The following is a 25,119-nucleotide window of genomic DNA, read 5'->3' on the forward strand; positions in this document are numbered from 1 at the left end:
TTGAAAAAGCAAGGATCGAAATGCAAACCAAGAGTGTGGGGGAGAGAGACAGAGGGCACGGGGCTTCAAGGACAGTCTGCAGCTCGCGAGGGCCCAGTCCTGCTGACTGCGCAGCTACCGGCTGGCATATGTGACGAATCACTGAGACCGAGAGACTGTACACAGAGCGCCTCCGGCCACATTATTCTCACCATACTTCACTTCTCACACTGACTGATGGAATAACCGAGTTACAGACTCAGAGATGGGTTTATTTTTGCTCCTGTCACCGTTTCTTTTTTTTTCCTGCAGCTGTCTGAGCTCATCCATCCTGCGTGTCATCGATACGTCAGCTCAGAGCTGATGTTTACAGGCGTGGTGTTTTATCCCTTTTCAACTGGCACCATCTAAATGGTTAAATTATACTCAGAAAACGTTTAAAACTTTATCTTTTCTTTCATTCATCCTTCCTTATAAAGCATGAAAGGGTATTCGGATGCATGCACACCATGCCCACCGTGTGGAGAGTCAAAGCACAGCCAGTCTCAGGGACCCGGGGGGAAGTGTTCAGTCAAAACAGCACTTTTAGTCACTGTGTTGTGCGTTACAGTCAACCGGGAGTTTCCTTGTCATGAACGTGATTTAACATCAAAGGCCATTTAACCCTCTTTTGCATGAATTATTGAGGAAGAAACCCGAGAGTATTTTCACATCGCTCCGCCATCTGTTCCCAGCGCAGTGTAAAGCGGGGTTAACGACGGTTCAAGGAGTTTTCAAAGAAATTATTACAAAGAAAATGCTGGTTAAGTAACGCCTGCAACCGGACGGCATCGAGGCAGGCTTTTCACCGACCTGCCCGGGAGGGAGCTGGAAAACTGGATTCGGGTGGAGATATCAGAGCATGGTGCCCTGGCACAGCCACAGGGGCAGCTAGCGGGGTCTGCCTATGGAGGAGGATGCCTTCCTGTCTCGACTCCTCCCATGTATTCTCCCGTTCACTGCGAGACAGACGCCCTGCGCTCGGGGAATGTGCCACCGATTAATAATTCAGCGGCAGTTATGCGCTAATGAAGTCCGTTCACGTGTCCTCGTCTCACCCCTCCCGGCCTTGGCGGCACAGCAAGCCCCGATCTCAGCGGCTGACGGGAGAGGCGAGAAGGCAGAGTGCAGCTTTGCAGGCGGGGAGGCTAGGTTGTCAGAGAGGGGCAGAAGGGTGGCAGGGAGGCTAGGGCTGTCAAAGTGGGGCAGGAGGGTGGTGGGGGTGGCAGGGGCTGTCAGAGAGGGGCAGGAGGGTGGCGGGGAGGCTAGGGCTGTCAGAGAGGGGCAGCGTCTCACCTCCAGAGACTGCAGGTAGCCCTCCTGGGGGTCGCAGAGCAGTGAGGAGATGCGCTGGTTGTTCCGCATGCAGCGCACGTTGCTGTCCTTCAGCAGCGGGAACATCTGGCGGATGACCGTCATGCGGCCCAGCGCGCTGTGCACCAGCTCCAGGATCTCGGTGTCGCTGATCTCCTGCGGAGGAAGGAGCACAACTCTGAGTGGACCCGTGCGGCGCAGAGACAAGACTGGGCCCATGCACGGGGTCAGAGTGGGGTCAGGGTCTGTGATTTGGCTACATTGGGAGCAACTGTATGTGGCTCTGGTTTAAAGCGGTTACTGTGCTGCACAACAAGGCAAGGTTTCCATTTGATGAGTTCACACCGAAGTCTACAATTCAAGCAAATACTGAGTCTATTTCTCCTTTGAGGACAAACTGTCTTTGAACTGTTTACTGTGGAGCGGCCCGTTGGCACCCTGGGGAAGTAAGGGCTACTCATTAAAAAGAAAAAATAAATAAATGCATGTGCAGAGATATACTTTACACAAACATGTCTAGGGTAACATTTGAGCTTTTGCAGGTTTGAATACTCACCAGGACAACATTACTACACAGAAAATCCGACAGGAAGCAATGAAAAACATAATAAATAAATAAACAAACTCATACACACACTCATACATAAAATCAAAAGTAAACAGTACTGTTCGCTACTGTGAGTGTAGCTGTAAGTCTGGCACAGAGCGGGCCTGGCACAGCAGGGGGCGTCGGGTCAGCACCATCACCATGCCTCTAGGTGTCTAGCCCGAGCGCACAGGACCTCCTGGCAGATAAAGGGGCACTCTCTGACCTGAGACACGCTGCCTGGGATTCACTGACAACTACAACCACACAAGATAACCCGGCAGTTGGCAGAGGACACTGGAGCAGAACACAAGTGTGCCAGAGGAAGGATACATTAGTGAAGGTATCGGCCACATTGTTTCTAAAAGACTTTCCTCAGTAACACTGTTATTGGTTTACGAGGCCATGTGTCAATAACGTTTCCACACAAGGTTAGTGACAAAGGATGTATTGTTTTATTGTATTATATTTCTTTATTAGCATCTATGAGTTCATGAATCCCAGGACATTAAAGTCATCTAAAGATGTTGCCCTGTAGTTGGACCTGTCTTGGTTCTCTTCATCTCCTCTCGTTAAGCTTCACAAGAGATCTATCTTCATCAACAAAAGTGACCATTCATTTTAGCCACTTTAACAAGACAGTATTTTTCATATCTATCCTTTATGTCTCCATAAACACTTTATGTACCCAGTTAAATTACAGACGTGGACCATTTACAAGACTGTCTACTCAAGGTGAGTTATAAAACACTAACAATGATACGTCTGCGTGTCTGAGGTCATTTCAGCGTGGAGCTGGGTGACGTGATGCATCTGATACGTTATTGACCTCCAGGCTGCCCCTCTTTGCGACTGAAGAGCGTGTGGAACTGCAGGTTGTCGAGCAGCCTGTGCTGAATGTTCAAGCTCTGCCATTGTCGGCCCCCTCCTGGCTGTGTCGGAGCCTCAAACTGCACTAGCCGGTGCAGCGACATCTCTCCACCGTGCCGCGGGGCAGGAGCGCGACTCGGCTGCGGCCCGGGAGGCCCCGACAGCTGTTGTCCACTTGCGTCTCAGACCCTCTCTCATGTGTTCCTTTATCTGCTCCTTTCCAACGCACTCCGGCCCGTGGGATTCGCTCCAGCCGCACGGGAAAAGTGTGACCCCTTGCGTGACAGCCCGAGCTGTGATCCCTTGCGGCAGCCCGAGCCACCCAGGACCAGAGAGCGAGGCAGATGGGCCCGGTCCACAGAGATCCGATCCAAGTGGGCAAGAAAAGAGCCAGGCGTCTGAAATAGGCCTCACTCTGCCCACCGTCTGTGGTGCCCAGCGGTGTGCTGAGTGCCAATCTGCGACGCTCCGGGGTTGTACTCCATGGCATGGATTTGTGTGTGTGTGTGTGTGTGTCTCCTCTCCCGGCTCTCTGTTTGGGGAGGCTGAAGAGGATCAATCTTCACCAGCACTGATTAGTGGATCAGGGCAGGGAATAGCAGCAAGAAATGAGCCAAAGACACCAAATCCTTCACCTGGCCAAGCCCGGCAGCACCACAGTCCATCTGACAACAGCGAAGCCGCACACAAACACAGCGGCACACAGGCAGGCCCGGCCATATGGAGGGATGCAATTTTAATCACTGCTAATCCGTGTCAGTGGCTCTGCTTCGGGGACCGGGGGTTAACCGTGAGAACGACTCAGCGGTGCACCTCTGGAGCGCAACAAAAGTGAACATGCTTTTCCCATTAAGTGATCAGAGTGACGGTGTCTCAGTCTGTGTCCTGACAGCCGTCTCTGTGTCCCGCCAGAGTGGTCGTGCTGCGCCTAATTTTGCACTCGAGTGTCCAGGCCCCCCGCAGGTGAACACCGGCCCCGCGGCGAGGAGCCCGTCCATCTGGTCACACCGAGACATCCCTTCTGTTCATGGCCAGCCTGAGCCATTGTGTGGTTGTATAGATATAGATATAGATATATCTCTTCCACAGTAGTGTATGAAGATGTTTTGATCATAGCTGGACCGCGGCCTCCACACCACCGCAGTGGGTTCAGACAATCCTGTCGGCGGGAGCAGCAGCACCGAAGGAGAGCCAGGCTTCCAGAGCGAGCTGAGCAGCTATTAGTACGGCTGCATTCCTCACCACAGCTCCGCATGTTCCCCCTGATTGATGTCTGCCCTGACAGGTGCCTTAGACTAAAAAACAAACAGCCAAACAAAACTGCCTCGCTAACGAATCAAAGCGGGCTGCCGCTCTCTGTGAAGTTCCGTCCCCCTCAATCATCTAACAAACCGCTTTCTTGCCCATCATCCTATTTCTGTCTCTGTTTGTTCTTTTGGTGGCTGTTTTGTTAGAACAAACAAGGGCAATTTCTGACTGAGAGTGCATCTTAAGTGACAAGGGATCAATCTGGATTGTCTGTCTCTGGGAATCAGCATGATTTCTAAATCGTCCGAATCCTCGCCGCTGACATCTGCATGTTTTGTCTCTGAGCCGGAAGCACACATTTTACAAACACTATATTTATGAAGTCAATTAATAATAAGTGTGGAGTCCTACAGCATATTCAAACAGGGGAACGCATATGTGCATCTTATAGGAAGATGGGCACATGCTTTTTGCTTGGAAATGGGAGTTAGTTTATATTCACACATAGGATATGAACAATGAGAGGCACCTTGTTTACAATGTGTTTCTCAACATCACAGGGAGGGATATGACTCATGAAAAAGCTACGGTCAAATTGCACAATTAGTGATGGGGAGAAACCGAGAGGAAACAAAGGAAGGAACTGAGAGAAAGAGGCTGAAGCTACACGCCTGTCTCTCCTTCAAAGGGCTCCTAGAGTTCTCAACATCTCAACATTTCTTTATGATCTTAGCTTGATAAAATCCCGTTCTATCATCTGAGACAGCGACATCTTTCAGTAGCGCATTATAATCAGTTGTCAAGACAAACAAACAAATAAAAAATAAAAATTAAGCCGCCGTGCGTCGCCTAAACAGTCTTGCCGACACCATTTCATTAGCGTGGAATGAGACATCCGCCTGCCTGCGACCCCCCCCAGCGCCACCTCCAGCACTCGATCTGTGAATCTCATTTACAGGCGTTGGAGGCATCTACAGCACCACCCCTGACGGCTCTGCGCGGGTTTACAAATCTCCCTGCAGATGCTCATAAGTAAAGGAAACCTGAGCAGCGTCCATTGCACTGCAATTTCCATGAGCCGTCCGACAACAGAACGACAACCGCAACAAGTGCCAGTAGAGATAGAGATAGAGATACTGGCTGCACTGATAATAGTGTATAACATCACTAGTAGTTGCCAATGAAAATAGTAGTCCTACTACTAGCAGAGAATAACAATAGTAATAATAATAATAACAGTAATGATGCTAAAGGCCTCGGGCATAAGACAAGGCACTGGAGATACCTGCCATGGAAACAGAACTCATTCCACACAAACCGCACTTTGTAAAACGAACGGCATCGTCTTGCGGAGCTAATTTACACTACAGTGTAAATCAATTCCACTCAGACACATTTGAAGGATGGAGGTTTTATTCTGCCGCCCCTGTTGCGAAACCTGTTCTTGCCGCGAAGGATTAATCACGAAGATTGCGATGTTTCCGTCTCACTCTGGGAGCCATTCCGGCATTGGGCCCATCTCCCTTCCGGCCCAGCCGGAGCCGTTTCGGGGGAGACATCAGAGTCATGTCCCGGATTCATTAAGCGAGGGGAGGCAATACCGCATGCTACCGTGTGAAATCCAGTCCAAAACGTTTCTCAGCAGTTTGAAAATGTATAGATCTATGTTTTCCAAGGGGCTCAGCTGGTGAAGGTCTGGAAGCACAGGTTGAGTCCTGTACATCCGCCGTCTTGTCAGTGCGAGCCGAACCCCGGTCTTTGATGCTGGAGCTTGGCTGGATGCCATGGATTCTCAGTGGCAAAGAAGGAGAGGATACCGGTGCAAGCACTTCAAGAAAGATATCGCTGCTCTAGAGGCAGTTCAGAGGAGAGCAACAAGACTTATTCCAGGTCTGAAGGGAATGTCCTACTGAGAGACTGAGGACCTGAACCTTTTCACCCTGGAACAGAGGAGACCACGTGGGGACTTGATCCAAGTCTTCAAAATCATGAAAGGCATCGACCACATCAAACCAGAGGAGCTTTTCCAGATCAGCAGGGACACACGCACCCGGGACACAAATGGAAATTGAGCTTCAAGGCATTCAAGACAGAAAACAGGAGACACTTCTTCACACAGAGAGGCGTCACAATCTGAACAAACTCCCCAGCGATGTGGCTGAAGAGACAATTTGGGAACATTCAAAATCAGACTGGATAGGATCCTTGATCACTTAGTTATTAATGGAGACCAAACGAGCACGATGGGGTGAATGGGCTCCTCTCCATTGGACACTTTCTTATGTTCTTATGTTCTTAAGCATGGCGGTGGTGACCTTGACCATTGGCCAATCAAAATGAAGGGCATAAAAAAGGGTGCCAAATGAAATACATTCATACACACACACATACAAACATACATAGATAATACAATAAATGCTACAATCCAATAGATTGGTATTGTGAATCCTGTGGGCTGCCCCAGACATTGCTAAGTGGGCGTAGCACTGCGGTATTTATATTTAGAGAGAGTGCAGATGAACGCCATTAATTAAAAAAGAAAAGGGTTACGGACGGAAACATTACACGCATGTCATGGGCAGGCAGACAGATAGACAGGTAGATAGGTAGACTAGGTGAGTTACAGGATCCACAATAACAGACAAGGAGGTTAAATTCATGGCTGTACAGAGACTTTCTAAAAGAAAACTGACAGGAAAATTGCTCCATTGTCAGTTGAAATGCAATACATGCAGACAGTTATAAGACGTTCCCTGAAAAGTAAATCGATGGTTTGGCTGCTGCAGTGGGTGACATTTTCCAAAACGAAAACACAAACAGCACAAAACAAAGCACTGAAATCAAGGGAAAATTAGTTTCATTTTGATTTTTGTTGTTATGTTTTTCCGGAGACATCACGCTCCGGAGCACGGACTACACTGGAGGCCAAAAATCAATCACTGGGGCTTTGATTCCAACTCCATCAAGCTGTCGTCAGTGTCTTATCTGATTTCAATAATTCCTATTCCTTATCTATCCAAGGTACATGAATGATTGAAGTGGGGGGTTTAAAGGAGGAAAAACAATTAACTGTATTCATTAGACTACAGAGGTACGAATAGAAAGAAGAAGAGGAAGAGGAAGAAGAGGAAAAAGCTGAACTGTTTCTCTCTCTCTTATAAATGGAGTTCTAAAACTAAAATTCTGAAGAGACGACAACCCCCATCTGGCCCACGGCCGTACGCCCACCTGAGCGATGAAACAAGTTACCAACTGCTCTTCCCAGCATGCATCACTTCCCAACCCTCCCCCAGCCTGCTCTCTCTCTCCTGTAGCACATCAACGCCAAGGATCTGTGTTCGGGTTTCTCTGCCCAGGGCCCCGAACAGCGTCTCCGCGCTCAGACTCGGGCCGAGCTGCCTTTGAGCACAACGGTGGAGAGAGAAGGCTGTGTCTCCTCTCCTCTCCACCCCCCCAATGCAGAGAAAGCAGTAAACAACAAATAGCTGTCACTTAGAGCACAAACCACAAGAGAAAAACATACAGTGGGGGAAAAAAGTATTTCATCCCCTGCTGATTTTGTACGTTTGCCCACTGACAAAGAAATGATCAGTCTATAATTTTAATGGTAGGTGTATTTTAACAGTGAGAGACAGAATAACAACAAAATAATCCAGAAAAACGCATTTCAAAAAAGTTATAAATTGATTTGCATGTTAATGAGGAAAATAAGTATTTGACCCCTTCGACTTAGTACTTGGTGGCAAAACCCTTGTTGGCAATCACAGAGGTCAGATGTTTCTTGTAGTTGGCACCCAGGTTGGCACACATCTCAGGAGGGATTTTGTCCCACTCCTCTTTGCAGATCCTCTCCAAGTCATTAAGGTTTCGAGGCTGACGTTTGGCAACTCGAACCTTCAGCTCCCTCCACAGATTTTCTATGGGATTAAGGTCTGGAGACTGGCTAGGCCACTCCAGGACCTTAATGTGCTTCTTCTTGAGCCACTCCTTTGTTGCCTTGGCTGTGTGTTTTGGGTCATTGTCATGCTGGAATACCCATCCACGACCCATTTTCAATGCCCTGGCTGAGGGAAGGAGGTTCTCACCCAAGATTTGACGGTACATGGCCCCGTCCATCGTCCCTTTGATGCGGTGCAGTTGTCCTGTCCCCTTAGCAGAAAAACCCCCCAAAGCACAATGTTTCCACCTCCATGTTTGACGGTGGGGATGGTGTTCTTGGGGTCATTCCTCCTCCTCCAAACATGGCGAGTTGAGTTGATGCCAAAGAGCTCGATTTTGGTCTCATCTGACCACAACACTTTCACCCAGTTCTCCTCTGAATCATTCAGATGTTCATTGTCAAACTTCAGACGGGCCTGTACATGTGCTTTCTTGAGCAGGGGGACCTTGCGGGCGCTGCAGGATTTCAGTCCTTCACGGCGTAGTGAGTTACCAATTGTTTTCTTGGTGACTATGGTCCCAGCTGCCTTGAGATCATTAACAAGATTCCTCACCGTTCTCATGATCATTGAAACTCCACGAGGTGAGATCTTGCATGGAGCCCCAGACCGAGGGAGACTGACAGTTATTTTGTGTTTCTTCCATTTGCGAATAATCGCACCAACTGTTGTCACCTTCTCACCAAGCTGCTTGGCGATGGTCTTGTAGCCCATTCCAGCCTTGTGTAGGTCTACAATCTTGTCCCTGACATCCTTGGACAGCTCTTTGGTCTTGGCCATGGTGGAGAGTTTGGAATCTGATTGATTGATTGCTTCTGTGGAAAGGTGTCTTTTATACAGGTAACGAGCTGAGATTAGGAGCACTCCCTTTAAGAGAATGCTCCTAATCTCAGCTCGTTACCTGTATAAAAGACACCTGGGAGCCAGAAATCTTGATGATTGATAGGGGATCAAATACTTATTTCCCTCATTAACAAGCAAATCAATGTATAACTTTTTTGAAATGCATTTTTCTGGATTTTTTTGTTGTTATTCTGTCTCTCACTGTTAAAATACACCTATCATTAAAATTATAGACTGATCATTTCTTTGTCAGTGGGCAAACGTACAAAATCAGCAGGGGATCAAATACTTTTTTCCCTCACTGTACAGGATCACTCTGATACTGCGGAGAGAGAGAGAGAGAGAGAGAGAGCAAGGAATAGAGGGGGAGAGAGAGAGAGAGAGGGAGACAGAGACGGACGGAGGGTCACAACGTAAACATTTGATGACAATCGCCTCCCTTACCTCGTTCACGAAGACCCAGTGACTGTCCTTGGAAGCCAGATTGGTCTCGACGGCCTGCGGACAGACAGAAGACGCGGTTAGAGCCAGGCGCAGGGAGGCGGCACTGCAAGGAGGTCGGAGCCGAGAAGCACACATCCATGTGGAGAACTCTTACATGTAATATTATATATGTGATTATTGTCACATGGACACAACCGCGCAGTTACTCCAATTGAGTCCAGCCCAGGGAGAGGGAAGCCTTTACGCACTGAGGTGTGAAGTGTGTCAGAAAATAACGTGTGGCGTTTCAAAGCTGTGACTCCACATGCGAATCCCCCGAGCGTCTGAACACTCACCTGCTCTTGAGGCAGGAAGGTGTGGAGCTAGATAAATCAGGCAAGAAATCGTTTTAATTAAATCATCGAGAGCCCCTGACTTAATTCAAAGTGATTAAATCAGACAACCTCCTCCTATTTTGCACTGGTACCGTTCAACCCACCCCCCGTCACCGCAGAGAAGGATATCAGAGACTCCCAGATGTGTTCAATAGCTGAATTAGCAAATTTTTATTTAGTTTGTGTTTTTATTTATTTATAAAGTACAAGAACAAATATACAAACAGTAATTGGCCCTCATCAGCACCGGGTGCACTTAGCGGTGGGTCACCTCGGTACGTAAGCAACACAGATGTAAACCCACACGTATTTAACACAGCTGCCAAATAAGTGAACCAGCACAACCCAAATCAATGTCTGCAATGGCCGGCTGATTACGGCACTGGATTGTGTCTTCCGGCTAGTCACCCAGCTGTTCCCCAGCTGTTGTCTCTTGGGTTAAACGGGAGCCACTGCATTACATTACACTGCGTTACATCACACACAGCAGCAGAGGAGTCGGAGCCATCTGCACTCCCATGTCATTTTGTTTAATTGTTTTTAATTTTGAATTTCCGGCTACGTAAGTCAGTATTGTTCGTGCACGACAACTGAATTATTATGATTAGCAGTAGTAGTTACTTCTAACTAGACCCAGGCTAAGCACACACAATTATACATGTGTCTGTCCCTCTCGCTATCTCTCCATATTTTCCAGAAAAGTGGGTCAGCGATTGAAACAGCGGAGACCCACGCTGCCTTCTGATGAATAACCGAATGTGTTCATGGTAAATAATGAAATGATATGTCAATGCAGATAGAACCTTTAACACCTGCTTGGTAATAAAGCCCAATCCTGCGCGCTCTCTCTCTGTCTCTCTCTCTGCTCCCCTTCCCTGTCCGCTCTGAGGTCATGTGACGCTGAACTGCTTCCACACTCAGCGCCATCGTCACTCGCATCTTGACTTTAACCCGTCGTACACAGCTCTGATGTACACTCACCTAAAGGATTATTACGAACACCATACTAATACTGTGTTTGACCCCCTTTCGCCTTCAGAACTGCCTTAATTCTACGTGGCATTGATTCAACAAGGTGCTGAAAGCATTCTTTAGAAATGTTGGCCCATATTGATAGGATAGCATCTTGCAGTTGATGGAGATTTGTGAGATGCACATCCAGGGCACGAAGCTCCCGTTCCACCACATCCCAAAGATGCTCTTTTGGGTTGAGATCTGGTGACTGTGGGGGCCAGTTTAGTACAGTGAACTCATTGTCATGTTCAAGAAACCAATTTGAAATGATTCGACCTTTGTGACATGGTGCATTATCCTGCTGGAAGTAGCCATCAGAGGATGGGTACATGGTGGTCATAAAGGGATGGACATGGTCAGAAACAATGCTCAGGTAGGCCGTGGCATTTAAACGATGCCCAATTGGCACTAAGGGGCCTAAAGTGTGCCAAGAAAACATCCCCCACACCATTACACCACCACCACCAGCCTGCACAGTGGTAACAAGGCATGATGGATCCATGTTCTCATTCTGTTTACGCCAAATTCTGACTCTACCATCTGAATGTCTCAACAGAAATCGAGACTCATCAGACCAGGCAACATTTTTCCAGTCTTCAACTGTCCAATTTTGGTGAGCTTGTGCAAATTGTAGCCTCTTTTTCCTATTTGTAGTGGAGCTGAGTGGTACCCAGTGGGGTCTTCTGCTGTTGTAGCCCATCCGCCTCAATGTTGTATGTGTTGTGGCTTTGCTGCATACCTCGGTTGTAACGAGTGGTTATTTCAGTCAAAGTTGCTCTTCTATCAGCTTGAATCAGTCGGCCCATTCTCCTCTGACCTCTAGCATCAACAAGGCATTTTCGCCCACAGGACTGCCGCATACTGGATGTTTTTCCCTTTTCACACCATTCTTTGTAAACCCTAGAAATGGTTGTGCGTGAAAATCCCAGTAACTGAGCAGATTGTGAAATACTCAGACCGGCCCGTCTGGCACCAACAACCATGCCACGCTCAAAATTGCTTAAATCACCTTTCTTTCCCATTCAGACATTCAGTTTCGAGTTCAGGAGATTGTCTTGACCAGGACCACACCCCTAAATGCATTGAAGCAACTGCCATGTGATTGGTTGGTTGGATAATTGCATTAATGAGAAATTGAACAGGTGTTCCTAATAATCCTTTAGGTGAGTGTATATCTATATATATATATATGTGTGTGTGTGAGTTACATGCCTGTCACGTATGTCCCTGATGGCTAATGAAATTGATCTTGTTTCATCCCCGTGTCTGCAGGGTGGAAATTGTTTTCCATAATAAATCCTGAAGAACTGTAATCCACAGAAGTGCCATATTCGCCTGAGGGGCTGGGAGGCAGTGGTGGGGGTTGGGGGGGCACTGGTTCCATTTCTATCGAGCCATAATATTGACACACCACATCACCCCCGGCCTGGCAGCTCCCGGCCGGTAGGGCGCTGAGCGGGCAATACAAATCAACTCAACATCCAAGCCAGAGAGATCTGTCCTGGTTCCACGGTCTTCACTTCCACAGTAGTGCTGTCAAACGCTGGCCCTTTGAAGCACAGCTCTCCAGGAACACCCTGCCCTGCCGGTACACCCCAGCATGGCGCTCACTCGCCGCGCCACTTCACCCACAATGTCACGGCTCATACTGTACAGTACATCAGGACATCTTTCTCTTCAGCTTGAGCGCCTTTCATATACAAGTCAGCAGTATCTGGACGGCAGAGAAAGGCACCTCTGGGTTTTATGAGCCACACGGACAAGCAAGACGGTGCTGGGGCACCACGAGACACGCCCAACTGCCCAGTGGGTCTCTGGACCAATGAGAATTGGCTTCCAGTCTTGGCTGGATAGACAAGTTGTACTATGCACCATCATTTTACAGGAAAACACACGTTTTCACAGGCCCTCTCCTCTTTGTTACTCTGCTTTCAGGACCACAGCACGGGGAGCAGGAGAAGGTAGCGAGGGATAGAGAGAGATGGGGAGACAGGCCGTAGGGGAGAGAGAGATGGAGAATAAGGGACAGTGGAAGCGAAATTGTTCCTCCAATGTGTAACTAATCAAAAAGCAAGAGAGAAGGGGGTAAACCATGCTCTGGATATTCATCTGAAGTGCTTACAATTAAAACACACAAGAGCACTGCTAATACAGGGGGACGAAAACGCACAGCGTGCAGCAAGACTGTAAAAGGAGAAGAAAAGAAACAAAACGCTACAAGTCTCGAACACTCCGCATCTTTCTAGTCGGGCTCACAGTACCGCCTGATATTAGACACAATCAGCGCTGCGAAAGTGCGTTTCATGTCCCTCTTTCATCCTTTATTTTCCCAGCACTGCCAGAGGCTCATTGCCGCTCTGCTAAATATTCTCCCCAGTAGTCATTTCACAGCACTGCGAGAGAGAGGAGCCGTCTGCGACTCTTACCAGAGCAAACAAGTGGAAAGACAAAATAATCAAATTACACGGGAAGAAATCGCCTTTACGTTATGGTTTCATCTAATTAGCAAACTTATTCTTTCTGCAGACAGATAAAGATAAACATCCATAAATAACCAAAACACAAAAGGATGCGACCGAGACGTCTGAGAGGAACGCAAATCCTGACATCGACTCAGAAGATGTGATTCCACAAAGCCTTGGAATAAAATGTCCTTCGTCTCTGTTGTATATATAGAGAGAGAAAGAGGGAGAGGGAGACGGAGGTTGAGAGAGAGAGAGAGAGAGAGAGAGTATTTGATCCCCTGCTGATTTTGTACGTTTGCCCACTGACAAAGAAATGATCAGTCTATAATTTTAATGGTAGGTGTATTTTAACAGTGAGAGACAGAATAACAACAAAAAAATCCAGAAAAACACATTTCAAAAAAGTTATAAATTGATTTGCATGTTAATGAGGGAAATAAGTATTTGATCCCCTTTCAATCAGCAAGATTTCTGGCTCCCAGGTGTCTTTTATACAGGTAACGAGCTGAGATTAGGAGCACTCTCTTAAAGGGACTGCTCCTAATCTCAGCTCGTTACCTGTATAAAAGACACCTGTCCACAGAAGCAATCAAACAATCAGATTCCAAACTCTCCACCATGGCCAAGACCAAAGAGCTGTCCAAGGATGTCAGGGACAAGATTGTAGACCTACAGAAGGCTGGAATGGGCTACAAGACCATCGCCAAGCAGCTTGGTGAGAAGGTGACAACAGTTGGTGCGATTATTCGCAAATGGAAGAAACACAAAATAACTGTCAGTCTCCCTCGGTCTGGGGCTCCATGCAAGATCTCACCTCGTGGAGTTTCAATGATCATGAGAACGGTGAGGAATCAGCCTAGAACTACACGGGAGGATCTTGTTAACGATCTCAAGGCAGCTGGGACCACAGTCACCAAGAAAACAATTGGTAACACACTACGCCGTGAAGGACTGAAATCCTGCAGCGCCCGCAAGGTCCCCCTGCTCAAGAAAGCACATGTACAGGCCCGTCTGAAGTTTGCCAGTGAACATCTGAATGATTCAGAGGAGAACTGGGTGAAAGTGTTGTGGTCAGATGAGACCAAAATCGAGCTCTTTGGCATCAACTCAACTCGCCATGTTTGGAGGAGGAGGAATGACCCCAAGAACACCATCCCCACCATCAAACATGGAGGTGGAAACATTGTGCTTTGGGGTTTTTTTTCTGCTAAGGGGACAGGACAACTGCACCGCATCAAAGGGACGATGGACAGGGCCATGTACCGTCAAATCTTGGGTGAGAACCTCCTTCCCTCAGCCAGGGCATTGAAAATGGGTCGTGGATGGGTATTCCAGCATGACAATGACCCAAAACACACAGCCAAGGCAACAAAGGAGTGGCTCAAGAAGAAGCACATTAAGGTCCTGGAGTGGCCTAGCCAGTCTCCAGACCTTAATCCCATAGAAAATCTGTGGAGGGAGCTGAAGGTTCGAGTTGCCAAACGTCAGCCTCGAAACCTTAATGACTTGGAGAGGATCTGCAAAGAGGAGTGGGACAAAATCCCTCCTAAGATGTGTGCAAACCTGGTGGCCAACTTCAAGAAACGTCTGACCTCTGTGATTGCCAACAAGGGTTTTGCCACCAAGTACTAAGTCGAAGGGGTCAAATACTTATTTCCCTCATTAACATCCAAATCAATGTATAACTTTTTTGAAATGCGTTTTTCTGGATGTTTTTGTTGTTATTCTGTCTCTCACTGTTAAAATACACCTACCATTAAAATTATAGACTGATCATTTCTTTGTCAGTGGGCAAACGTACAAAATCAGCAGGGGATCAAATACTTTTTTTCCGTCACTGTACAGGCAAGGCTAATGATAATGACTTTGTCTTTAGAGCACAGTGGTTTGGGAAACAGCCAATCTGGCGTGAACCAATATGAAAAATAAATAAATATTTTTTATAATAATGATGATGCAAAGTGAAAACACAAATCTGCATTGTTATTATTTTGGATTATTGTTATTTACTGGCCTTGTATTTCTGTGCCGCTGCCGATGCCAATGCCCGTGCTGTTCAGTTGGCTGCAACAAGGGGAGCCTCAGACAGAGTGAAAGCACCAGAGCGAGGGATCCTCTCGCTCATGCCCTCACAATCTGCCCCGAGATCCCGGGGCAATGCCAGACACGGTCAGAGCAAAGACACGGCCCTTCCACTGCTCCCAGTGAACCAGACCATTAGGTTTGCGTTCGCAACACCTCAGCCAGGGCAACAAGTGTCAGCACAGTCGGCCGAGCCAAGGCACACGATCCCCTCACACAGCGGCTCATTCAAGACTGAAGTGCAGACCCCACTGGCGTTTACTCTGCCGTCTGACATCAAATAAGGGAAGGTCATCCGTTTGCTCTGTTGCGTAACTGTTTCTTGGCAACTGGAAGATTATAAATATATATTTTTTTACTACATCCTCATGTTTCCCTCTGAATTGCGGTGCTACAGGGTGCAGACTGAGCACAAAAATTGTCTGTATTTTCAGAAAGACGCATCAACACAATACACGTTGGCTGAATTAAAAAAATAGTGATGATATTATATTATGTTAAGCAGATACATGAATAATAAAGAGAAATCTTGTTTTAGCATGTTTACCTCGTTTACAAATATCACAATTTGTTTTGACGGTTGACAGCAAATATCACAGAACTCGGCTTCAAGGGTAAACTTTGCTGGTGTTGGAGGTGGTTGTGGTTTAAATTTTTTATGTAAAATGCCATCTCATCATTTCATTTGAATAATGAAGTCGTTAACGGGAGCCACATATTATTCCAAATGAGACAAAACTGTGGAAACCGTGGGGATGTTTCCCCACGAAGCGTCCGTAAGGAAAACATCAGGATTTATCCACATTAGGGCAATTACTGGAACCGCAATAATTACAATGACGATTTTATTTACATCTTATTTAGTTATGGAGTATGCAGACATGAACTGAAGGCAGCTCTCCCTAATCACCATCCCTCGAACCAGAGTGGACATTGTGGAAATTTTTGCAATAGCGGAAATCTAAAATTCTATTAATATATAGAGATTTTACAGAGCCATATTTTTCCCCTCCCTGTGTGTTGAGTTCCTAGTGTATCAATCATATAGAAGTGCATTCAAATAATGAAATTTCATAAGCTAATGTCAGGCTTTGCATGTGATCATCACTCTTCCTCATGCGGAACGCGTTCTCCGCGGTTCTGTGTAAAATACGTATTTCCATATTTACGGCATTAAAAGAAAGAAAAATCGGCGACTGAAACATAATTCAAGACTGCCTCCAAGTCCCAGAGCAGAGCCCGGGTTTTTTTTTTCCCGAGATGACTGTCAATCAGTCCGAGCCAAAACAACTGCAGGAGGAAAACGGTGAGCGTCCTGGACCGGGAGAGAGATGTACAGGAAGGAAAGAGACACTGAAATGAGGATGTTGACGCATTCCCTCCTTTGGCCCATGCAACTGGTGGCAATGATGCCGTACTATAGTTAAGAAATCGATATATGCCACTCCGACGTGTGGCTGTGCAGTGACTGAGAGAAAATAACCCAGGCATAACGTCTGAGGGAAACGTTTCATTGCGAACGCCCCCCGGGAGAGACTGTGTGTTTCTTCTTAGAGGACTTGTGTACTTTTGTCCCTCTACACAGACTGAAGTGCTCCAGTTTAGAAACCGGTTACTCTCTCTGAACTTTCTTGGAGTGGTTAAATGATATTGATTAGGGAGATTTAGTTGCGGTTAAAGAGCGTTCGCTCGGGCTCACATCGATCTGTACAAGAACAAATTGTGAGGACTCCATGTAAACTTCTCAGATTTGATCGCAGGAGCATTTTAATAATGTGTGTGTGAGTGTGCCGTGCATATGAATAACATATGGAGTCAGTTCCCATGGTCACACTCCCTCTGCTGTATATGTGATTATTTCTCTGCTCCAGGACTTACGAAGGAACTTCTCTTCTGGCAAATGGAAAATGAAACAGAGTACAGCTCTGTCACAGGCACGTTAAGGTGTCTTTTGGTTGGTGTTTGTTTCCCGTGGTCATCCGATGCATACTTGTCCACATCTCTACAATGTACAGCGAATCACAGAGCTTCATTGACTCATACTGAGCTGAAGGTCCAGGCATCCTGTGGTTACAGCAAGATGTATTTCTGCTTCCCTGTCCTGAATATTTAAAGCTCCCCTTTGCCACATGTACATGTTTTTTTAATTGACATTCCCTGCTCTGAGTATGGAGTATTTGTATTTGTATAACTGCACAAAACCACAGCGTTTTACTCAGTTTACTGATTAATTGAATCTACCAGCCCATGCACACACACCCACACACACCTCTGTCTCTATTAAATCGAATTTCGGTGTCCAATCTTGAAACGAGAGACAATAGCTCTATTTTAGCTCTATTTTACGCTCTAGATAGCATGATAATATCCTTTGATTTGCACCCAGAGCCTGTATTACTGTAAATGCTGCATAAATTACCTTTGTTGTGCTGCGTTTTATACATACATCATCTGTCATTTCAGGCACTCAAACATGCTTTTCAATTATGGTAAGATATCAGGGATAAGGGAGTTCAATACTAGATGTGGGTTTTTTCAGATTGTGGGTAGTTTTGTTGTTGATTATGTTTAATGGGCTGCAGAAGTATTTATTTGTCTATTCGTGATTGTCAGCGCTGTGCTTTTCAGTAAATACATACTTATCTTCCAAAGCCAACAAGAGGAGAGCCTCTACATTGCACGCACAAAACACAACAACATGACACATGAAGTACGCAGCTGTTGCAGAATATAGTCATATCACCACGAAGGGGGAAAGCAATGAACAGCCAGCATAAATATTAGTAATAACAAGCAATAACAAACAACAACATAACAATAAGTAATAACATGTAATACTAAGTAATAACATATAATAATACGTAATCAGTAATATCAACTCCTCCGAAATGTCCGCAGGGTTCAGAGTTTTCACCGTCTCGGAAGACTTTCCCTCGGCTTATAAAAAGTGCAAAGGACTTCAGTGATAAATGTTTCCCTAACTTTCGATCACTGCTGTTGACTCCTCAGGGCACCGAGCAAATAGACAGAAAGTAGAGAAGGCAATGCTTTTCAAACCGAGCGCTCTGTACATTAATTTTGCACGTTACAGCGCACAGCCCTGTTCTGCTCACCGCAGGACCTTATAAAGTTAGATGCTGTGTAGCTATGGCAACACTAACTCGGCTGGCGAATCCGGGATGTTGCAGCAAACGCACTGTAGCATCTCCCCCTGCTTTAGGTAGCTGGGGAAACTTTCGCAGCACAAGGACAACGCTACAGCACACGGAGGAATCATCTCAGCTCCTTTCTGCTGAGGGATTCTGCCTCATCTCGGGGAGAAGAACGTGTCAGGTTAGGAAACAGATCGAAACAACACACGGAGTGAATGTATGAAACAGCACTCCAACCAGTATGCTATGAACATAAACCCCGCCGAGATTGCGGACTACATACAACCGCCACACCCACAACCTGCGCGGCTTTGAGACAAAAACAGTTGGATAAAACTCGGAAGGAAAATTGCGATTACAATTGATAATTAAAGTATTATTTTTTCAAAACAAGCATATACATAAACATGAAAAAAATGTAATTAAATGTATGCAATTAACAGGTGTATAACTTGGTTTCTCAGCTGAAACAGAAAGAAGCAATTATGAAAATAAAATTAGGCTACATCTTTTGCAAATTGAAAATGCTTTAAAATGTCTGTCTGTCAGCTGCGTACGTCAATGCAGAAAACGAATTTGCCACAGACTGCCTATTTCACTGTTGCCAGCCCTACACCTGATACAAAATAATTAGTACATGATCAAACAGGTGACTGATCAAGGCATTGATTCAGAGACCTGGCTTTGCAACGAGATCAAGATTAAATTCCAAAGGAGAGTTAGAGGCTTGCTGGGCCGATCAGTACAGGCAGACGAGAGCTGTATCACCTGCAATTCTTCAATTGTGTATATTTTGTGTGCTAATACAATAAATAATGATGATGTAGAAATTGTATGTAGAAATTCACGTGTATCAGAACTCAACACGATTATAATTCTTTCACAAGACTATCGGCTATATTATATTCAATCTAGCCTACTGTGTAAAGTGCAGTTGAAAGTATTTATAACATATTAATTTTGAGGCATTTTGACAGCTAAAACACCGTATAGGCATTAAATCAAATAATTAGCAACACATAAGAACGGACATGCGGGAGAAATTCACATACGCAGAGATTTACAAGCTGCACCGCATTGCCCATGGACACAGGGTTTAACACAAGAGGATATTGCTGGAGAAACAACCCTGACCCGAACCTCTCCACCCAATCACCCAATCCACAGAAAACCCGCCCACTGGAAGCACAAGACCCCAGTGCAGTCACTAATGAGCTCACCAGTGACCCGCCTGGCGAACACTCTGCAGAAGGGAAGCTTGTGCAGCATCCACGGGCTGGAAATATCAATCTGAGCAACTTATTAAACACAAGGCGCTTCCTCCGTTTTTTTATTAATTTTTTTGTCTGTGTTTTCTACTTGCTGGAAAGAAAGACCAGAACCACGGCCGCCTGCTGCCCGCTGGGGGCATATATGTGACAGGATGCCAACCTCCTCCGGCCTACAGAGACAACAGGAAGTCCATAACAGCTACTGCCTAGGTGCACCTATGACCAAAATATTAGCAAGGACAACATTGTTAGCAGTTATCCACTCAGACAAGAAGCAGCAGCCTGCCCTAATCAACGAGCGCATTAAACATGCCGTTTTAAAGGTTTCCCAGACTCCAGGACTTGCCGCCGCTAACATCTGTAAACCTGAAGAGCAGGCCGTGTTTAAATGTTTCATGTGCTGCAGCTTTCCACAGGACAGATCTCGCGACGCACAGCACGAGCCGGGAAGCGGCGCCCAACTGCCGGCGCTGGTGCGGGTCGTGGGTGTCTAGATATCGGAATCAAAGACCTGTGTCAGCAGGTTCATTTTGGAAACATTTTCCCTCAGTTTAGAGAGCGTGTTCTTGCCGAAATCCCAGATAATTGCTTAACTCGTTTAGCTGTCACACTGTGGATGCTTTCTTCGCATTCTTGTTCTAAGCACCATGTTGTTTTTTTTCACACCAGCTTCAGAGCACAGTTCTTCACCTAATCATATCAGCTGGGGTGTTTGCTTTTTAATATTCCTGCTTCTTAATGTTCTCTGTAAACACACGGGGGGGACCGTCAGCACACAGCCGCAGGGGAATTCGCACACTTGCTTGACTCTGTTTGAACCAACAAACACAAAAATCGGAACAAAACAAAACAAAACAGCAGCAAAACGTGTTGATCAAACTCCACGTTTGTATTACTGTGTTTGTATTATTGTAGAAATGTGCTTGTGCATGTATTTTCTTCTCCGTGCCGAAGAGACGACACATCTAAGCTCCCTGGATGCTCGGTGACATTAGAGACAGCGGGCTACACAGGGCAACAATACTCTGGCTCTTATTTATCAACACAATCTCATCTGGGGGCTTTAGCAGTTGCTCATGCGTTGCAGTTCTACGCCTCCTCTCGAGTGAAACTCTGCTGAGTCAGGGCTTCTGCACACTTCACAGATCCATTAACGAAACGGTGATCGACTCCGGTAGCTCGGCCCAGACGACGCCACGCCATTCACCGGGGGTCCCGGTCGCCGCGGGGTTTGCCAGGGAAGGCTGCAGGAGGCGCACGCTTTATTAATGAAATGCTTATCTGACACTCTGGTGTGCTCACGATTAAAGTGCAGCGTACTGCGGGGTAAAAATAGACGGCCTCACGGGACTGTGCGGCACAAGCCCTTCAATTTGAGGTTTTTGTTTGCACGTCGCTTTTCTGCCGGAGAGAAGAACGGACCGTGAGTGAAATGATGTCAACAGACCCTCCCACTCAGTCAGATAACAAAGTCTTCCCTTTCCCTAACCACCCAGCCTTCTCCCCACACAATAACGAGACAACATTGCCATGCATCGCGTGGAAATCAACCAGTGTCTCGCATCTGCTCCCCAGGTCTGGTTCCAGGGACAGAAAACCCGCACGGAGCATCTGTCAGCTACCAGGGCTGCCAGATTACAATTATCAGTCCTCCCGCTTTACAACGAGCAACTTAAACATCGTGAGTGACTTCACCTTCAGACGCTGAGCTTCTGGAACTCAATTGGCAGCTTTTCAGTGATCTGCAGGGTTGGCCAACTGCTCCATGGCTCGATTTTGTTTGTGCAAAGTTGCAAAAGCATTCAGAGCTTTAGAACCACGGATAAAGTTAATAAATAATAAACATTTTCAGGTGTGGGTCAAATAATCCGAAAATGGCTTCTTTGACACGGTGGCAGAGGATGTTATGACAATGCACTGATTCTCCTGTCAGTACCAAGCCACCTTCACAGCATGCCTTGCTGAGAATTGTCCTTTTACTCCATGCCAAAGGCCAAGTGTGATGCGTCCAAGCTTTAATACGAATACACACAACCTGATTACGTACAATACGGATATGGATATTTATATGTCTTATGTACAAAATGAAACGAAAAGGAAAGGGGAAAAAAAACAGCTTGTGTGTTTGTAATGGAGACTCAGTAAGCCCCGTCTCTCACTCTGTCAGGTGCCTCCACCCCTCTCTCTCTGAAAGTTGAGCTTAAATGAAGCGCAGGATAATGCAACTCATAAAAAATTCACGTCACATCTGTCTCAGACCCGTCTCCTCTCCCTCCGTCGCTCCGCCGCCCCGCAGTGATGACGCCTGACCTTTGCTAATACCATAAAGCAGACGAATACCTTCATTAGGCAGGGTGGCATGCGTTTCATTACCTGGCACTACCTGGGATGACATTTATGGGTTACCGAAGATGCATCTGCGTTGCAAGGGTCCACAAATACCTGCGCGCACACACAACCCGCCCCCCAGAAACATGCCAACACATACAATATTCATGCCTGTTGGTCGGGTTCCTGCAGGGGGAAGCCTATATTATATACTGTGTGTGAGTTTATAAATCTCAAGCTTATGGCCACTGAGGGACTAATAGAACTGTCTTCGGCCCACAAAGCACCCTGCAGACCATCAATTACCCTGGCCACCCCCGGGCTGGGCTGTGACTTGTTTCATACAGTACAATGGATACTGGGAAATTGCCGTTTCATCTTACATTGCTCAAATTATATTCCTTGAATGCGTTAGCAGATAACAGAAGCCCACAGAAGCCAATACTCGAGGTACAAATGAGGGGCTCTTTTGTGTCTCTTTCACACGGTGACAGTTTTATTTGTGGAACCGAGCGAGCGTCATTAACAGTCATTAGTAAACACGAGGCGGGGATTGTCACATCGCTGTCCGTCTGAGAACGCCATTATGATGAAGCGGGAGGGGTGACATCTCCGAGCGAAGTGAGAAATGAATGACGTGAGAAGAAAAAAAAGTGAAAGATGGTAATTAGCGAGTGTAGGCTGAACCTTCTCCACCCTGGCATGGCGTTGAGTTAGACATCCTCGTGGGCGGCGAGTGCAACCGTACCGGACTCTGGTGTCGGGGTCGAGCACTCATAGACGTTCTCCGCGGTCATGTATTTAGATTCCCTCCTTACTGTATTCCTTGCCAATGCACATAAATAACCCAAACAAAACACTAGCCTTTAAAACTATAGTCTGATGGTTCTCTGACTGCTGGTCATTAGATTTGCTACACAACACAGTAAGTGAGATTCGGGATGATATGAACCACAACCACCTGACTGCTAAACAAATTCCCACGTGCGCTCCATCTCTCGAAGGCTAATGGCAGCGTCGCCGTGATGTGAGAGTCCTTCACATGAAATATATTTTGAAAATACAGATTTCAGTTTGTACTCGTTTAGTAAAGTGTCTCAGAAAGGCACACAACCCCCCCCCCACCCCCAGTACAAACACACGTGTTTAATTTCAATATAGACGTTTACTTTAGAGGGTAGAGTAAGTAGCCCATTAATTGAAAGTTATTGCAGTTGAGAGACAGGCTGCCGCTCTCCAGCCAGACTCGCAGCAGGATGAACACACGCCTGTCCGGAGTTGCGCATCAACCAGCAAGGGATATGAAGGGAAGGGATATGAGCGTCTGCGTCTGATCAGACTCATACCGGCTAAACAACAGTGGTGAGCTTTAACAATAATGGCACTAAGCACTTATACTGTTATTATTATCACAAGCACGCAGATAATAATAATTCAATTCCTTCTCTTCATTTTGTGTGTCATCTCACCTTTCCTGTTCTTTACCTTGTCCCTCTTCCTCCCTCTCTCTTCCTCCCCCCTCTCCTTCTCTCTCTACCTCCCTACTTCTCTCCTCCTCTTCCTCCCTCTCAGTCTCCCTACTTCTTTCTCTCCCTCTCCCTAACTCCTTCCCTCTCTCCCTGTCCTCCTCTCTCCCCCTCTCTCCCTCCCTCACTTTCTCTTTTGCCTTCCTCTCGCCCTCTCCCTCTCCCGCACCCTCCTTCTCTCCTTCTCTCTCTCTCTCCCTCCCCATCTATCCCTCTGTCTCTCTCTCCCTCCCTCTCCCTCCCCCTCTCAATCAGATCCTCTCTGGCCCTGGCAGTCCTGTCCTCTCCGCTCTCTGTATTCTGGGCACGTTGGCGCAAATAGACAAGTGGAAATGTCAAAATAAATAATGGAGAAAAAAAACAACAGAAAACATTAATGTTTAATTTGCACATAATGCTCCTTCAGAAACAATGCCAGGCCTTCGGAGGATGCCATGCCCGGCCGGGTGGCACAGACTGGTGTTCGGGAGGGCCGGGGGTGTGTGTAATGGGTATGTAGTGTAGACCTGTGGGATCCAGGCGGGGGTGGACTCAGAGAGTGAGGGAGTGAGAGAGTGAACACAATGCTAGAATCACGGCTTTCAAATTCTCTCTTTCTGGCGTTCTCCATTAATAGAACTATTATTACACATATTAATATTTGTTTCAAGGTATCGTATTTGCTCTGTGATGACCCACAGCTGCTCCCTCTCCACATCGCCTCAGACCGCACTGAGACGTCTCTCTCCTCCCGCGTCTGCATGACTCACTTCTCCGGGTCAGCCATGCCGGGGGGAGGGTGGTCATCCCGGCGATAACCGCTGCCTCGGATCCCCTTTGTCTCGAGAGAACAGCAAGGGAAGGCAATCGCACTTCCATCAGAGTTGCCGGCGCTCCCGTGCGTCGGGGAGTCCGCTAAACGAGGAGCCGCTCGGGCTCGGCCGAGCGTGAGACAGATCACATCGCCGAGAAGCATGAGCGGGGAGCGTGTTTTAGACGTGTGTGAGAAAATAAACAGTCGAGGGCTCTGGTCTAGGGCTTAACAATCAGGACCATATCAGGAAGCCCCCCCCCCCATAACGGCCGAAGCTGAGACACTCTGGCTGTCTGGAAACTCCAATATGATGGGCTGATATGATCTTGTTTCCTTGTTTCAACGGCAAACCCTTAAAATTAAATATTGAGGAATTTATTGAGGCTTTGAAATGCTGAGAGAACGAAATGAAAAGAAAGCCAGAACAATAGAAAGCAAGGAAACAGAAAGAAATTAGGAAGGACAGAAAAGAGAAAAACAAACACCCAAACACCAAAATATCTGCTGTGACAGGTGGTCCCACTGCAACGTCACTTTGCTGCATCCTCAGCAACCCTCTGCTGCTGCGGGGTCCGCTGTTTGTTTCACTTCCCTTTGTTTATTTTGTTTATTTTTAATTGGCAAAGTTCTCCACAGTAAAAATGTGTAAACGTTCGAGTCCCTGTTGCGGTGATGTCCTCCGAGCTGACGGGTGGCTGAAGCTGCGGTTTAAAAGGAGTACCTGAGGCGCTGCCGCTCCACAGCACGGCAAAGCAGAGGCATGACGTGAAGATGCCCCCCGCTCTGAGGAAAACAAGCCACTGTTTTCCCTCATCTGCATCCCCCCGCACCACTGATAACGATCCCGAAGGAC

At 46.8% G+C, this 25,119-nt stretch overlaps 1 protein-coding gene across 1 annotated transcript in view; it reads right to left on the reverse strand.

Annotated features, from left to right (window-relative positions):
* Nucleotides 1-25,119, reverse strand: part of LOC136716020 (glutamate receptor ionotropic, delta-1) — a 272,217-nt gene that overhangs the window by 52,377 nt on the left and 194,721 nt on the right. Inside the window, exons 5-6 of the mRNA XM_066693493.1 lie at nucleotides 9,262-9,315; nucleotides 1,315-1,488 (exon numbers count right to left, since the gene is read on the reverse strand). Of these exons, the coding sequence (XP_066549590.1) occupies nucleotides 1,315-1,488; nucleotides 9,262-9,315 (228 nt within the window). The remainder of the gene's footprint in view (nucleotides 1-1,314; nucleotides 1,489-9,261; nucleotides 9,316-25,119) is intronic.

Source organism: Amia ocellicauda, chromosome 20 (assembly GCF_036373705.1).
Source record: "Amia ocellicauda isolate fAmiCal2 chromosome 20, fAmiCal2.hap1, whole genome shotgun sequence".
In the NCBI taxonomy this organism is placed as follows: domain Eukaryota; kingdom Metazoa; phylum Chordata; class Actinopteri; order Amiiformes; family Amiidae; genus Amia; species Amia ocellicauda.